Below are 15,309 nucleotides of genomic sequence, written 5' to 3'. Positions count from 1 at the left end.
TGGGGGAGGGACAGAGAAGGAGGGAGACACAGAATCAAAAACAGGCTCCAGATTCTGAGCTGTCAGCACAGAGCCTTATGTGGAGCTCGAACTCACGAACCAGAGAGATCATGACCTGAGACGACGTTGGACGCTTAACTGACTGAGCCACCCAGGTGCCCCAATATATCACTAGTTTTTTAAATGGCCCATGTATATACCTCTGTTGAGATCTTTATTACCTCAGATGGCTTATTACTGTCTGGTGTTACTTTATTTTACTCTGCAGGACTCCTTTGAGCATTTCTTACAGGACAGGTTTAGTGATAATGAATTTCTTCAACTTTTTTTATCTGGGAATGTCTTGATTTCTCCCTTACATTTGAAGGACAGTTTTGCTGGATATAGGATTCTTGGTTAACAGGTTTTTTTTTTTCTTTTAACAATTCAAACATATCTGTTTTCCCACTGTCTTCTGCCCTTTAAAGTTTCTGATGAGAAATCTACAGATAATCTCATCAGGGATCCCTTATGTATGATGCTTTGCTTCTCTTGCTGCTTGCAAGATTTTCTTTGTCTTTAGCCTTCAAAAATTTGATTATAATGTGTCTTGGTGTGAGTATTCTTGAGTTCATCTTACTTTAGATTTCCTAGGATATTTATATTAATGTCTTTAATCAAATTTGGGAATTTTTCAGTCATATTTTCTTCAGATATTCTCTCAGCCCCTCTCTCTGTCTTCTTTTGGGATGCCCACAATGTGTAGTTTGGTCTGCTCCTTGGTATTTCATAGGTTCCTGAGGGTCTCTTCACATTTTTTTTTCATCTTTTTGCTTTTTGTTCCTCTGACTCAGTCATTTCTGTTGTCCTGCTTTCGAATTGGTTGATTCTTCTGCCTGGTGAAATCTGCCTTTGAATCCCTCTAGTGAAGTTTTCGTTTCAGTTATTGTACTTTTCAGCTCAAGAATTTCTTTTCTTTTTCCTGTTTATTTATTTATTTATTTAACGTTTATTTATTTTTGAGACAGAGACAGAGCATGAACGGGAGAGGAGCAGAGAGAGAGGGAGACACAGAATCGGAAGCAGGCTCCAGGCTCTGGGCCATCAGCCCAGAGCCCGACGCGGGGCTCGAACTCACGGACCGTGAGATCGTGACCTGAGCTGAAGTCGGACACTCAACCGACTGAGCCACCCAGGCGCTCCTTTCCTTTTTTTAAAAAAAAATTTTTAAATATTTGCTTATTTTTGAGAGAGAGAGAGTGTGTGAGCAGGTTAGGGACAGAGAGAGAGGGAAACACAGAATCCAAAGCAGGCTCCAAGCTCTGATCTGTCAGCAGAGAGCCTGACGCGGGGCTTGAACCCACAAGCCGTAAGATCATGACCTGAGCTGATGTTGGATGCTTAACTGACTGAGCCACCCATGTACCCCTTCTTTTTCTTTTTTATGATTTCTGTCTGTATTGATTTTTTTCTCTTTTGCTCATGCATCATTTCCTTGACTTTATGTATATCTTCCTTTAGTTCTTTGAACATCTGCAAGACAGTTGTCTAGAAGTCTTTCCTAGTAGATTTGCCATCTGTTTTTTTTTTTTTTACAGGGACAGTTTCTGTTGATTCCTTTTTCTTTCAAGTGAGCCATACTTCCTTAATTGTTTGTATGCCTTGTGATTTTTTTTCTTGTTAAAAACTGGACATTTGAAACTTATCATATGGTAGCTCAAGAAATTAGATTGTCTCCTTTCCCTAGGGTTGGCTGTTTTGTTACTGTGTTTGTTGTTGTTTTGTTTTGACCTGTGCCAGATATCAACCTGAAGTATAAACTTAAAGGTCTTTTTAGGTCTTCTCTGAATCTTTCTTGGGTCTGTGCAGTCACTTTGGAATTTTCTCTGTATATGCATTTGTTTTGAATGTTTTAGTCTTTAATGTCTGGCTTCCCGAATTAGAAAAAGAGTCAAAGGAAGACAAGGGGGATATAAAGGACACTGGCCCTTTAATTTCCCTGGAAGTCAGTTTGGTTGGAGGGAGAGGTGCAGCAATAGTGGCTTCTCACCTGCGTCCTATACGCTGTTCTCAGAAGCAGCATTCTGTGATCAGAACACATATCCCTGATAATTGGGAGTCATGATCCTTTTTCCTTTCTTGGCTCCCACAAGCCAAGTGCATGCTGCCCTGGATGTATTTCTGGGGGCTGATGGGTGGGGGTGGACAGCTGTTACTGTGCTAAGAGCTGAAATAGATGGAAACGAATCACAATTTCCTATCTAAGGCTTCTCTGGGAAATTGCAAGCCTTTGATAAACTCCTGGGTTCTGACATAGTCATTTCAGACACATAATTTCCCAATGTACTTGTTGACTATGTGGGGACACAGATCTATGATTAAATATGTTAAATGTTCACCATCTGTCCATTTGCTAGAGTTACCTCCGTCATCTCTTGGTTACTGTATGAAACTTACTCTCTAGCAGATTTTCCAGGAAGGAGATTTGTGTCCTATTCTCTGAGTTCTTATTATTCAGTATTTTATATTTTTATAACCTTGATATTTGAAGTATAGCTTGGCTGGATACAAACTCCTTTTTTACCCTTTTCTTTCCTGGTTTCTTGAAAATTCTCCACTGTTGACTTGCTTTGTATGTGGCTTTTTAAGTTCCATGACAGTCTAATTCTCTGTGTTATTTATTTGATCTTTTTATGTGGAAGCCCTGCAGATTGTTTTTTTCTTTATCTTTAAATTTAATCTTTGTACTCTGATATATCTCAGACGATCTCAGTTAGTTGTCCCTGGTACTGGGTGGATCCTTTCAATGTATTGATTTAAGTCTTTTTAAAAATTATTTCTGGAAAGTTTTTCTAGATAATAGTTTTAAATATTAGTTTGTTTTCCCCTAAGGACCTTCAAATATATACATCTTGGATCTTCTTTGTCTTTTTTCCATAACAACACTCAATCTTAGACCATTTGTACTTTTTTCTTTCTTTTTGTTTTAAGTTTATTTATTTATTTTGAGAGAGAGAGAGAGACAGAGCACATGAGCAGAGGGTGGACGAGGGGCAGAAGAGAGGGAGAGAAAGACTCCCAAGTAGGCTCTGTACCACCAGCAGAGTACAATGTGGTGCTTGAACCCATGCACCGTGAGAACATGACTTGAGCCGAAGTCAAGAGCTGGACCCTTAACCAACTGAGCCACCCAGGAACCCCTGTACTTCTTTCTTTTTAAAAAATTTTGTTTTCTTGCATTTCTTTCCATTACTAAATGTTTATTCAAATCCACCCTTCCTTGGGTGCCTTGTAACTTAGTTTTTATATTTGATATGATTTTGTCTTTTTCTTTCTGAGTTTAATCAACCATTGTCTCATCTTTTCATTGAGGGTATTTTTTCACATCCCCAAATGCTTACGGAGAATATTTAATTAGATTAGTGCTGTGTTAAAATTTTCTTCTGATTTGTTGTTGGTTTATAGGAAGAATTTTTCTCAGATGAAATGTGTAGATCTACTGCTTAGAAATTTCTTATAAATAGCTATATATGGAATTGGTTTGAATTTTTTATTTTTTGGTATTTAATGGACATAGTTCCTACTTCAGAAGCATTGTCCATTAGTGATGTCAATCAGTGATGTGAGGTTTCTTCAGTGATAATGATATTACTGGTCATGGTAGAGTGGAGAGGGGATTGTTTTCATTTTACAAGATTCTGAATTTTCCCCTTTATTTTCTTCTCCACTACCCAGGAATGCTGAAAATTGGGTCATACTTAGTTTTATTTGCATTCCTTATTAATTTTATGTTTTGGATCATGGTGGGGGGGAGTACCGTTATCCTCCAGACCCAAAGTCTATATGTAGATTTTTAAAAGTTATTATTTAGGTGGTAGCAAGAAAGAATTGTGTTAATATTTAATAAATAAAAAGTAATACTACAAAAAAAGTCCTTTTCCCTTCCATTTTAGTTATTTTATGTGGCCTTTTACCTTTCTCTTATTATCTAATTTATTCTATATGAGTACTTAGAAAACATATGCAGTCATGGTTATTGATTGTTTAAAAATTTATATGCCACCCATTATTCAGTTGAAGTCTTTTTTTTTTTTTTTTTTTTTTTTAAGTCTTAACTGTAATATAGTTGTAGGGAGATGGCATTTCAGTTTAGCTCCATCACTGAATTGGTTTGTTAAAATTAGCACCATACTTCATCTCTCTGACCCCATCTGTAAAAATGGGAATGAGGAGACCGTTTACCTATTAGACTTAGAATTCAATAAGAGTAACTTTGTAAAGCACCTGGAACACTGAATTGAATACCTGTCATTGTTTCTAACACTCAAAACCCCTTAAAAACCTGAGTAGTGAAACCTATTGGTAATATTTTTGTTTTTCAGGTTGCTGGAGGAGCCAATATGAGCCAGATTTCAGAAGCATTGAGTCGATACAGGAATAGGTCATGTTTTATGAAGGAAGCCCTTTACAGGCTCTTCACAGAGACATTTTCAATGCAGGTAACCATGCCTGCGATTTTAAAGGTAACTATACCTCAGAAAGGTAGTTTTTGTTACCACTTTTTACTTAGTTCATTAAAGCTGTTCACAAAACACTGACTGCAATAATTTATATGCCTTATTCTATAGTGAGCCACAGTACCCTCACAGAGAAAGGAAAACAATGTTAGACTTAACTACTAGACCATTTCTCATTTTGAGCATCTGAATCAATTAGAATCGTCCAGCATTTTGATTTTACCTGAGAAGGGTCTATAGGAGCACTGTACTATTTTGCCTACAATAAGAGATATAATTTATAAACACAAAGTCACTTTGCCCTAAGTGTTGTTTCTTATTCATTCATTCATTTGGTTACTCTTTGTTTTTTATTTAAAAAATGTTTTTTAAATGTTTACTTATTTTTGAGAGAGACAGAGACAGAGTGTGAGTGGGGGAGGGGCAGACACAGAGGGAGACACAGAATCCAAAGCAGGCTCCAAAGTCTGAGCTGTCAGCACAGAGCCCAACGCGGGGCTCAAACTCACGAACTGCGAGATCATGACTTGAGCCAAAGTCAGACACTTAACCGACTGAGCCACCCAGGCACCCCATTTGTTTACTCTTTAAAATCTAACCTCTGGTTTTCTAAAAGAAAACATCAGTATCTCCAACAAGAACAGAGCAAAATGTAATAGTTGAAGGTGGCCAAATCTACCATTTAAAGTATTTTGTGAATAAAGTAAAATTACCAGTATTGGTAGGTCCAGGCTTTGGTTTACAGAAGAATGAAATTTTTTTTAATTTTTATGTTTATTTATTTTTTAAAAAATTTTTTATTTTTTAATGTTTATTTATTTTTGAGACAGAGACAGACCATGAACGGGGGAGGGTCAGAGAGAGAGGGAGACACAGAATCGGAAGCAGGCTTCAGGCTCCAAGCCATCAGCCCAGAGCCCGACGCGGGGCTCGAACTCACGGACCGCGAGATCGTGACCTGAGCTGAAGTCGGATGCTCAACCGACTGAGCCACCCAGGCGCCCCATATGTTTATTATTTTTGAGAGAGAGAGGAAGACAGAGGATCTGAAGCGGGCTCTGTGCTAAGAGTGGAGAGCCCGATGTGGGGCTCAAACTCATGATCCGTGAGATCATGACCTGAGCCAAAGTTGGACGCTTAACTGACTGAGCTGCCAGGCGCCCCTACAGAATGAATTTATTTTAAATGTTACTGGAAGTATTAAGTGGTTTGGGAAAGAAAACTGCAGTTATTTAGAGTGAAATGTAACATGGAAATGAAGAGTCTTAAAGTCACTGTCTTTATTATTTGTAATTCTTTGCATTTCCTTAAAAATATGGATATTTCTGCCTCATGCGAGATTAGATTTGTTCATAACCTAAAAGCAGCACTGTATAAAGAGAAAAAATTCTGGACTTTTCTCATTTGTAATGATACTGAATTTGGTGTTCTAAAAGTCCATTTCATATCAAAGATTCTATGATTTTTGATAACCATGGTTTTTCTTTTATTATTTCTGCATATTTAATTTGCAGATGATGGCAATCCAGTGAAATCCTAGGAGCAGTTTAGCAATATAGACAACAGTCATTTTTTTTCTCTAGTAGAATGTGTCCCAGGTCTGTGTCTGTCTCTAGGCTCCATTACTTCATGCAGCTGTCAGTGTGAGGGGCTCTGGTCTCTTAAAATCATGGTTCATGCAAGTATCAGCAGACTAGTTTCTGAGGTAGATAGGGATGATTATTATCCCTGTTGGATAGACAAAACAGATTGCTTTGTCCTTAAATGTTAGAGCAGGGGTGGTCTAAGGTTAGAATGGCACCTCCATTTTACATGAGTGTTGTAGGTCTTTCACAGTTTGTCTTCCAGTTACCTTTCTAATGTTATGCTTTACCATTTTTCAAATGCTTTCAAAATTCTGTTAAATTCAAATTTTCTCCTCCGCTAACGGATTCATCCCATCCTTTTGTTTATTTTGTGTATTTCCTTATCACCTTTCTCTTCCTTGGGAATCTCCTCTTCATTTCATCCCTACCTCCATCTTATTCTGTCCAAATCTTAGCTGCAACCCTGCTTAAATGTGCTCTCTGAATGAAGTCTTCTGATTCCATACCAGAAATGATTGCTCCCTCCACAGTGACCTTAGGCAGCACTTTATGTATACTTCTTTTATGATACTTTCTTTTTTCCAGTTTCATGTTTTGATAGCCCTCACAGTATCCTTTGTTTATATACCTTATTTTTCTCACAAGGCTTTATGTTAAGGAATTAGGGTGTAAGTGATTCATGTTTGTGTCCCCTGTAGTGCTTATCACAATGCTTTGTATGGAGTGAGGTTCGATAAAGGATTATGAAATTACTGAGGAAACAGAAGTCCAAAGAAGGGAAGTGACTTGCCTTTAGTCACAGAGCTAGTTAATGGCTGCATTTGGATTGGAAGGTATTGCTGGTGTCCTAAAATAATAAATGCTGAGGATAGGGAAAATCTGTTACTTTCTGGCCCAATGAACAGATATTTTTGCCAATTAACACAAAAACAAGACAGTTTAAAGAATGCTAATGTTGTCATATGCCACTAAAAACAAGTTCATCTTCAGCTTGTGGCTGTAGGAATGAGGAATCATCCATTGGATTTGCCAGTGCAGTTCACAGCCAGTGCTTGCGCCCTCAACTTAACACGCCAGGGCCTGGCCAGGGGGATGCCTGTTCGTCTGTTGTCAGAGGTCACCTGTCTGCTTTTCAAGGCTCTGAAAAATTTCCCCCATTACCAGCAGGTAATTTGAATTGAATACTTGACTGTGCTTCTTACTTCAGGGCAAATACATGAAAAAAATTATTAGTATTAGTTATTATTAGTTTTAGCATTATTTTCTTTTAATTTTTCATCCTACCTGAAAGAATGAGAGAGAGAATAAATAAGGAATTTATATTTGTTATAGAAAAAAATAGCAAATTTGGATAAGCAGTTGGGTTCAAATTTTTAAAATTTCTCAAAAACCAGTTACCCAGAAACCCATGTACTGTTAACACTTCAGTACATCGTTATAAGCTTAACATCATATGTGAAAGTTAACTTGAATTGAATCATCTAAATATAAAAGGTAAAACCCTAAAACTTGTAGACGAAAACATAGGAGAAAATATTTGTGACCTTGAAGTAGGCAGTTTTCTTAGGATACAAAAAGCACACATCATGAAAGAAAAATAATAAATTTAGAATTCATCAAAATTAAAGCTTCTCACACACATACACAAATTGAAAAGGGTGAGCTGTGGGCTGGGAAAAATGTTTATTTTGTATATATGAGAAAAGACTTTTATAGAAAATATAAAAAAAATCTCTTAGTAACACAAGATAAACCAGTTTTTTTAAAAGGCAAAAGATTTGAGCACTTTACCCAAGAATACATGCAGATGACAAATGAGTATGTGACAAGATGCTCAGTGTGTTTAGTTATTAAAACCACATTGAGATACCACTGCATACCTAGTACTACTACACACTAGATTGGTTGAAATTAAGTGTTGGCAGGGGTATGGAGCAACTGAGATTCTCATATATTGATGTTAAGAATGTAAAATGATGCAATTACCAGTTTGACGTTGGCTTGCAAAGTTAGACATATACCTTCTACACTACCTAGTCATTCCACTACTAGAGAAATGAAATCATATATTCATACAAAGACTTCTACATGAATGTTCATAATATCTTTATTCATAACATATCTCCTAAAACTGAAAACTTTTCAGTTGCTCAGCAACAGATGAATAGATAAATTGTGGTATGTTCATATAGAAAGATACTATTTGGCAATAAAAAGGAAAAAAGTACTCATGTGCAATATGGATGAATCTCAAAAACATCATATACTGAGCAAAATAAGCCAGACACAGAAGAGTAGATACCATATGATTCCATTTATGTGAAACTTGAGAAAAGATTAGTCTCTTAGGACAGTGTAATTTTCTGGGGTTGAAGCCTGTGAGGTTAAGATTGACTGGAAGGTCATGCAGTGCAACTCTTTGGGGTGATGGAAATATTTTTTATTTTAACTATGGTGATGGTGGATGGTAGTGGTTACACAGCTGTATCAATTTGTCAAATCTAATTGAAGTATGTACTTAAAATGTAAAATTTTTAAAATACAATAAGGAAGGTGGTTTTTCCTCATTAAAAAAAAAATCTATTTCTACTTTCTGTTGAGAAGTTGGAAGCTCCTTCACAGTTTGGTGTTAATTCCTACATGGAAGGCATCAGTTGGAGTAAGAACTGCCCCTATAAGAGGCCATTAATTCTCATTTGCTGTAATTCCTACAACTGCTCTGCTCTGTCACATTCAGCCCACTTCACTTGTTTGTTACTGCCCAGTTCCTGTTGGCATTTCAGGCTTGCTGGCCCTGCCTCTTAAACTACTTCAGTCATACAGGCCTACTTATTATGGCCTTTCAAAGAAATGGTATGTTTTTCTATTCCTACAGCTTTCCCATGAAGCTTTCTCTTTCTTTCCTGTCTCTAATGGCCCAGTTTCATCCCTTCTGGTCTTAGGTAGCAGGTATAACTCTATCACATAGTTATGAGAGATCTGGTAAGGACATTTGTAGATGGCCCAGGCTTCAGGTAATTGATTTAGACTGACCCATAGTCAGGCCATTGGGGTTCAGGAGAAAAGACCCCACTTTGTCAAAAAAAAAAAAAAAAAAAAAAAAAGGTAGGGGGAGGATTGTTCTTTAGGCCAGAGGTAAATGTGACAGGGTAAGATTAAATGAACTTGGAAGTACATAGAGGCAGGTACACAGTGAGCTCTCAGTAAATGCCTAGAATCTTTATTTAGAATGGGGTATACCTTTGCTCAAAATTATTTTTCTTTATTTCCTTAAAGTTACAGAAGAATTGTCTTCTCTCCTTAACCAATTCCAGGATTCTTGTGGATGTTCCATTTGACAGGCAAGTATAAAACTTGGTCATCTGATTTTGGGGTGTTGACTAGTGTTACTCTGAACATTGTTGGCTTTGGTTATTAGCTTATTAGCAAGGGTTTGATTAAGGCTGGGCTAAGGTGTTTGAGGAGAATGTTCTGTTGAGCCTCTTCCACAGAGGTGATTAGAAGTACCCTACAGATGACCCTTGAAAAAATGCAGGGATTAGGGACACTCACACTACACCCCCGCCCGTCAAAACGCATGTATAATTTTGACTCAACCAGAACTTTACTAGTAGCTTGCTATTGACTGAAAAGCCTTAGTGATAATAGTTGATTAACATGTATTTTGTATGTTAAATATTATATATTATATTCTACATTAAAGTAAGCTAGAGAAAAGAAAATGTTATTAAGAAAATCATAAAGAAGGGGCACCTAGATGGCTCAATCAGTTAAGCATCTGACTCTTGATCTAGGCTCTGGTCCTGATCTCGCTGTGGATTGAGCTCCGCATTGGGCTCTGTGCTCTGACAGGCAGTCTGCTTGGGATTCTCTCCTCTCCCTCTGCCCCTCCCCCAGTCATGCTCTCCCCAAAAATAAATAAATATTTTTTTAAAAAGAAAAAATCATAAATAGAAAACAATACATTTATAGTACTGTACTGTATTTATTGATACCAAAAGTTTATATTATCTACTTCTAAGGTGAATCTTCTGTCAGTACCTATATCAATATCATCTACAAAACACTGTAGATGTTTTATGTATTACTAACGCTAGATATCAAAAATGAAAAGATAATGTGGGGTATCTGGCTGTCTTAGCAGAGTGTGTGACTTGATCTCAGGGTCATGGAATTCAAGCCCTACATTGGCGGTAGAGTTTACTTAGGTTTTTCTTTTCTTTTTTTTTTTTTAATGTTTTATTTATTTTTGAGAGAGAGACAGCATGAGCAGGGGAGGGGCAGAGAGAGAGGGAGACACAGAATCCGAAGCAGGCTCCAGGCTCCAAGCTGTCCTCACAGAGCCTGATGCAGGGCTTGAACTCAAGAACTGTGAGATCATGGCTGGAGCCAAAGTCAGCCACCCAACCAGCTGAGCCACCCAGGTGCCCCGAGTTTACTTAGGAAGGAAGGAAAGAAGGAAAGATAGTGTGAAAAATATTTATTTACAAGTGTATTCATGCATTGATAATGAAGAAGCAGCAATATGATTGCTTTATGGTAGTGTAGTATAATCAATGAATTGTTTCATGGTAGCCTAGCCTTACACTAATGAATGAATTGCTGTAAAATTTTCATGGCATAGAGTAAAGCAGTCATATTTATCATACAGTGTTGGAAACATTGTTACTTAAAAAAAAAAAAAAAAAAAAAAACTACTGGGGTGCCTGGGTGGCTTAGTAGGTTGAGCATCTGACTTTGGCTCAGGTCATGGTCTCAGTTTGTGAGTTCGAGCCCTGCCTTGGGCTCTGTGCTGACAGCTCAGGGCCTGGAGGCTGCTTCTGATTCTGTGTCTCATTCTCTCTCTGCCCCTCCCCCACTTGTGCTCTGTCTCTCAAAAATAAATAAATGTAAAAAAAAAAAAAAAACAAATTAAAAAAAAACAACAACTACTTGCCTTTGATAATAGGCTGAAATGCAGTTTCTTCAGTTACGGCAGAGGCATATTATATGGTAATGTAATTCTTGGAAAGCAAAATTACAAAATGATAAAACTAACATGTTTTTAATCTTATATTAAATATCACTTACCTTATGCTCTATAAGGGTAGGCTGTCCACTTCCATGCAAGTCTTGCATGTGATGTTGTACATCATGAATACTTAGGCATTAATAAGGACACAGAAACCTCTCATACAATTCTTGCTATACAGTTATTAGATGTTCATATGAAGATACATACACGACAGAGAGGTTTATTAACTGTAGGCATGATGATTATTTACTGCTCATTAAGTGGAATTGGATCATCATAAAGGTCTTCATCCTCATTGTTTTCATGTTGACCAGGCTGAGGAGAAAGAGGAGGGGTTAATCTTGCTGTCTTGGGGGTGAAAGAGGTGGAAGACTTGGAAGGGGAGGCAGCCACACTTGGTATAACTTTACTACATCATAATTTCTGTCTGACTTCTTTGCTTTTTCATTTCTCTAGAGATATTTCTATACAGTACCAATTTTTCTTCCACCATTTGCTTTAGTTTCATTGCCCGTATTATAGAAGGGTCCATGTTATAAAATAAGTCAAAAGCAGTCTTGAATAATTGGGATCCTTCTGCCCGACTGTCTAATGTCAATCTATTATCTGGTACTGCTTCTCTTACATCTTCTTCCTTGCCGTCCAGCACTGGTTTGGAAGCGCTCATCTGTATCAAATTGACATCTGTTAATTCCTCTGGTGTGGTGTCTGTTAACTCTTGAATTTCTCCAAGATCTGTATCTTGAAACTTCACCCCCCACCTTTTTTTGGCCATATCTACAGTGTCTTTCATGATTTCCTTGATTGGCTGTCATAAATCCTATAAAGTCATACACAGCAAATGGATACAGTTTTCTCCAGCAGAAATTTATTGTCTCAGGCTTGATGGCTTTTATGGCTTTTCCTGTAACAATAGTTGCACCTTCGATGGTGTAATACTTCCAGACTTTCATGATGTTCTATTGGGATTCTCTTCCAAAATGTTGACAGTCCTTCCATAGAGTACTGTGTGTAATGAGCCTTAAAGGTCCCTATCACCCCTGATCTAGAGGCTGAATTAGAGACCCTGTGTTTGGGGGCAGATAGACCACTTCAGTGCTTGAAATCATGGGGTTCTGGGGGCCAGGGGAATTATCCAATATGAAAAGAATTTAAAAAAATTTTTTTAGTGTTTGTTTATTTTTTGAGAGACAGAGTCAGTGCAAGCGGGGTAGGGGCAGAGAGAGAGGGAGACCCAGAATCTGAAACAGGCTCCAGGCTCTGAGCTGTCAGCACAGAGTCCTACGGGAGGCACGAACCCACAAACCACAAGATCATGACCTGAGCCAAACTGGACGCTCAACTGACTGAGCCACCCAGGCACCCCAATATGAAGAGAATTTTAAAGGCAGTCCTTTATTGGCAAGGTAATTCCTGACTTCAGGGACAAAGTATGGAACCAATCCATAAAAAGGATTCTTGTCCAGGCCTTCTTGTACAACCAAAAGACTAGCATCCTATGTTTATCTTTTCCCTTCAAGTCTTTGGAGTTAGCAGCTTTATGGTTAAAGGCAGTTCTTATCGTAAAACTGACTGCATTTGTACAAAACAGTAGAGTTAACCTATTCTTTCCTGCCTTAAGTCAAACCTCTTTCTAAAAAGCAAACTATCTTTGCTGGCATTAAATTTTGCAATTTTAGGGGCACCTGGACTGGCTCAGAAATACCTGAGGCTTTTTTTTTTTTTTTTTTTTAAGTTTATTTATTTATTTTGAGAGAGAGAGCACACGTGTCAGCAGGGAAGGTGTAGTGAGAGAGCCAGTGCAGAGCCTGATGCGGGGCTCAAACTCGTAAACCATGAGATCACGACCTGAGCCGAAGTCAACAGTCGGATACTCAACAGACTGAGCCTCCCAAGAGCCTTGGAAGAACATATGACTTTTGATCTCAGGGTTGTGAGTTCGAGCCCACTGGTTGTAGAAACTACAAAAAATAAACTTAAATTTTTTTTTGCAGTTTTAGATCCTTTCCCTTCCTTTTCCTTTAACTTGTCATATGGTCACTTTTTCTCAAGTCGTATTAGAGTCTATAACTATGCTTTTCTTATGGCAATCCCTGCCCACATAAAAGCTGCATTTTCAATAAGATAAAAGGGTGTTTTGCAAAAAAGCATAAGGTTTCATGACAGCTGGCATAGCTGCAGCAACACCTTCACCAATTTCTCTTTTCTTTTCTTTCTTTTTTACTGTGGTCTTTATTCTGGATTCATTTATGAAATGCTGGGCACCCCAGCTGCAGTCTTCAATCTATGGTAGATATCAGGCAGTTCAACTTTTTTTTGTAATGGCATGATTTTTCTTTGTTTCTAGGGAGCACTTCCAACATCATTAGTGGCATTTTTATATGGGTCTCATGGTGTTATTCAGGGTTTATAATATTTTACTAAACAGTGAAAAATATGTGAGTACTGCAAGAGATTGCTTTTTACTGCTGTATGCAGTTTACTGGATGGAAAACTGATCATGTCGAGTGATTAATGTTGCAGGGCATTTTAAGTGGATATACACACACACTTGAGCTCATTGTAATGTTAACAGGAGGTGGCTGTGAAATAATTACGGTAGTACAGTATGTAGTACAGATAACTATATAGTTACTTAGTACTGTATGTTTGTTTACATTTCTGTTGACTGGTGCTATGTATGGTCTATTAGTGTTTGTGTAAGTTTCAATAAATTTTAACCTTTTATGGTAGATGTGTATACATTTTATGGTAATAGTAAAAGAAACCAGTAACAAGTATCCATGTATGTTTTGTATAGTTATAAATCCCTAACTTTTTCTTATTTTTTTGATATTTCTGGGCTATGAGGTTTATTTGTGAGTTTTTTCAAATTGTTGCAAATCTGCAAAAAAATTTTCCATTGTGTCTATTGAAAAAAACTCTGTGTTTAAGTGGACCACAATAGTTCAAACCTATGTTGTTCCAGGGTCAACTGTGCTTGCAAATATTGTCTCTCAAAGTGATTCCAGTTCAGGGTAGTAAGTGTCAAGAACATGGGCTCCAGAGAGTCAAACATACTTGAAGTTTGACTCATTTGTAAAAGTTTCCTCATTTGTAAAATAGTGACTCTTATGAGGATTAGACATGATAATGTTTGTAAAGTACTTATCAGGGTGCCTAGCTTAAGAAGTAGAGCCTGTTTAGGGGTGCCTGGGTGATGACTCAGTAAGTTGAGTGCCTGACTCTTGATTTCGGCTCAGGTCATGATGCCAGGATTGTGTGTCTGAGCCCTGCATCAGGCTCTGTGCTGAGCTCAGAGCCTGCTTAAGATTCTCTCTCTCTCTCTCTCTCTCTCTCTCTCTCTCTCTCTCTCTCCCGTACCTCTGCTTCTCTCTCCAGCTTGCACTTTCCTTAAAAAAAAAAGTCTCTTCTAAGTATAGTCATTCTTTTTGTTACTATTTTATTGAAAATAATTGAGAAAATCATCATCCTGGACTCCAAAGGGACTCCTTTTGAGGCCTTTATAGTCTTCCAGATTCATGAGCTCAGAAACATTTATAATAGTTGCTGCTAACAGCAGAAAAATTCAGCACAGGCTGACATGAACAAAGCCTGTGGTATGTGGGTGTGGAGTGTTAGGCTAAGCCATTCTCAAATCTAACTGAAATGCGTACTAAAAATGGGAGTTGACTTTTAAAGTTAGGGTCTTCCTCATTAAAAGGGTCTTCCTCATTAAAAAGAAAAAATTGATTTCAGTCTTCTCTTGAAAGTTAGAAGATCTTTCTCATCTCAGTCTTCATTCCTACAATTGTAGTCAATAGGAGCTAACTACTATCTGCCTCTATAAAAGGGTATGAATTCTCTTTAGCTATGTGCTTTGTTTGCTATCCCATTTTAGCACTGTCTACAATTCATATTACAAATTACTACTTGTTGGGTGGGTTCTTCCCATTTTTCAGACCCATGAAAGTAGGAACTGAATGGTAAGTTTTTCCTAGGTCTGCTAATCTTACTTTGTTTAAAAAAAAAATTTTTTTTAACGTTTATTTATTTTGAAGGAGAGAGAGCATGAGCAGGGGAGGGACAGAGAGAGAGGGAGACACAATCTGAAGCAGGCTGCAGGCTCTGAGCTGTCAGCACAGAGCCCAGCGAAGGGCTCAAACTCATTAGCTGTGAGATCATGACCTGAGCCAAAGTCAGATGCGTAACCGACTGAGCCACCCAGGCGCCC

The 15,309-nt window shown here is 37.8% G+C and overlaps 1 protein-coding gene across 1 annotated transcript in view; it reads left to right on the top strand.

Moving 5' to 3' along the window:
- The window catches only part of ZYG11A (zyg-11 family member A, cell cycle regulator), a 74,677-nt gene that overhangs the window by 40,670 nt on the left and 18,698 nt on the right, over positions 1–15,309 (top strand). Inside the window, 3 exon segments of the mRNA XM_060624496.3 lie at positions 4,362–4,502; positions 7,073–7,249; positions 9,359–9,423. Of these exon segments, the coding sequence (XP_060480479.2) occupies positions 4,362–4,502; positions 7,073–7,249; positions 9,359–9,423 (383 nt within the window).

The sequence above is a fragment of the Panthera onca genome, chromosome C1 (assembly GCF_046562875.1).
Source record: "Panthera onca isolate mPanOnc1 chromosome C1, mPanOnc1 haplotype 2, whole genome shotgun sequence".
Taxonomy (NCBI): domain Eukaryota; kingdom Metazoa; phylum Chordata; class Mammalia; order Carnivora; family Felidae; genus Panthera; species Panthera onca.
The sequence above is the reverse complement of the archived record's forward strand: the minus strand, read 5'-3'. Positions and strand labels throughout refer to the sequence as shown.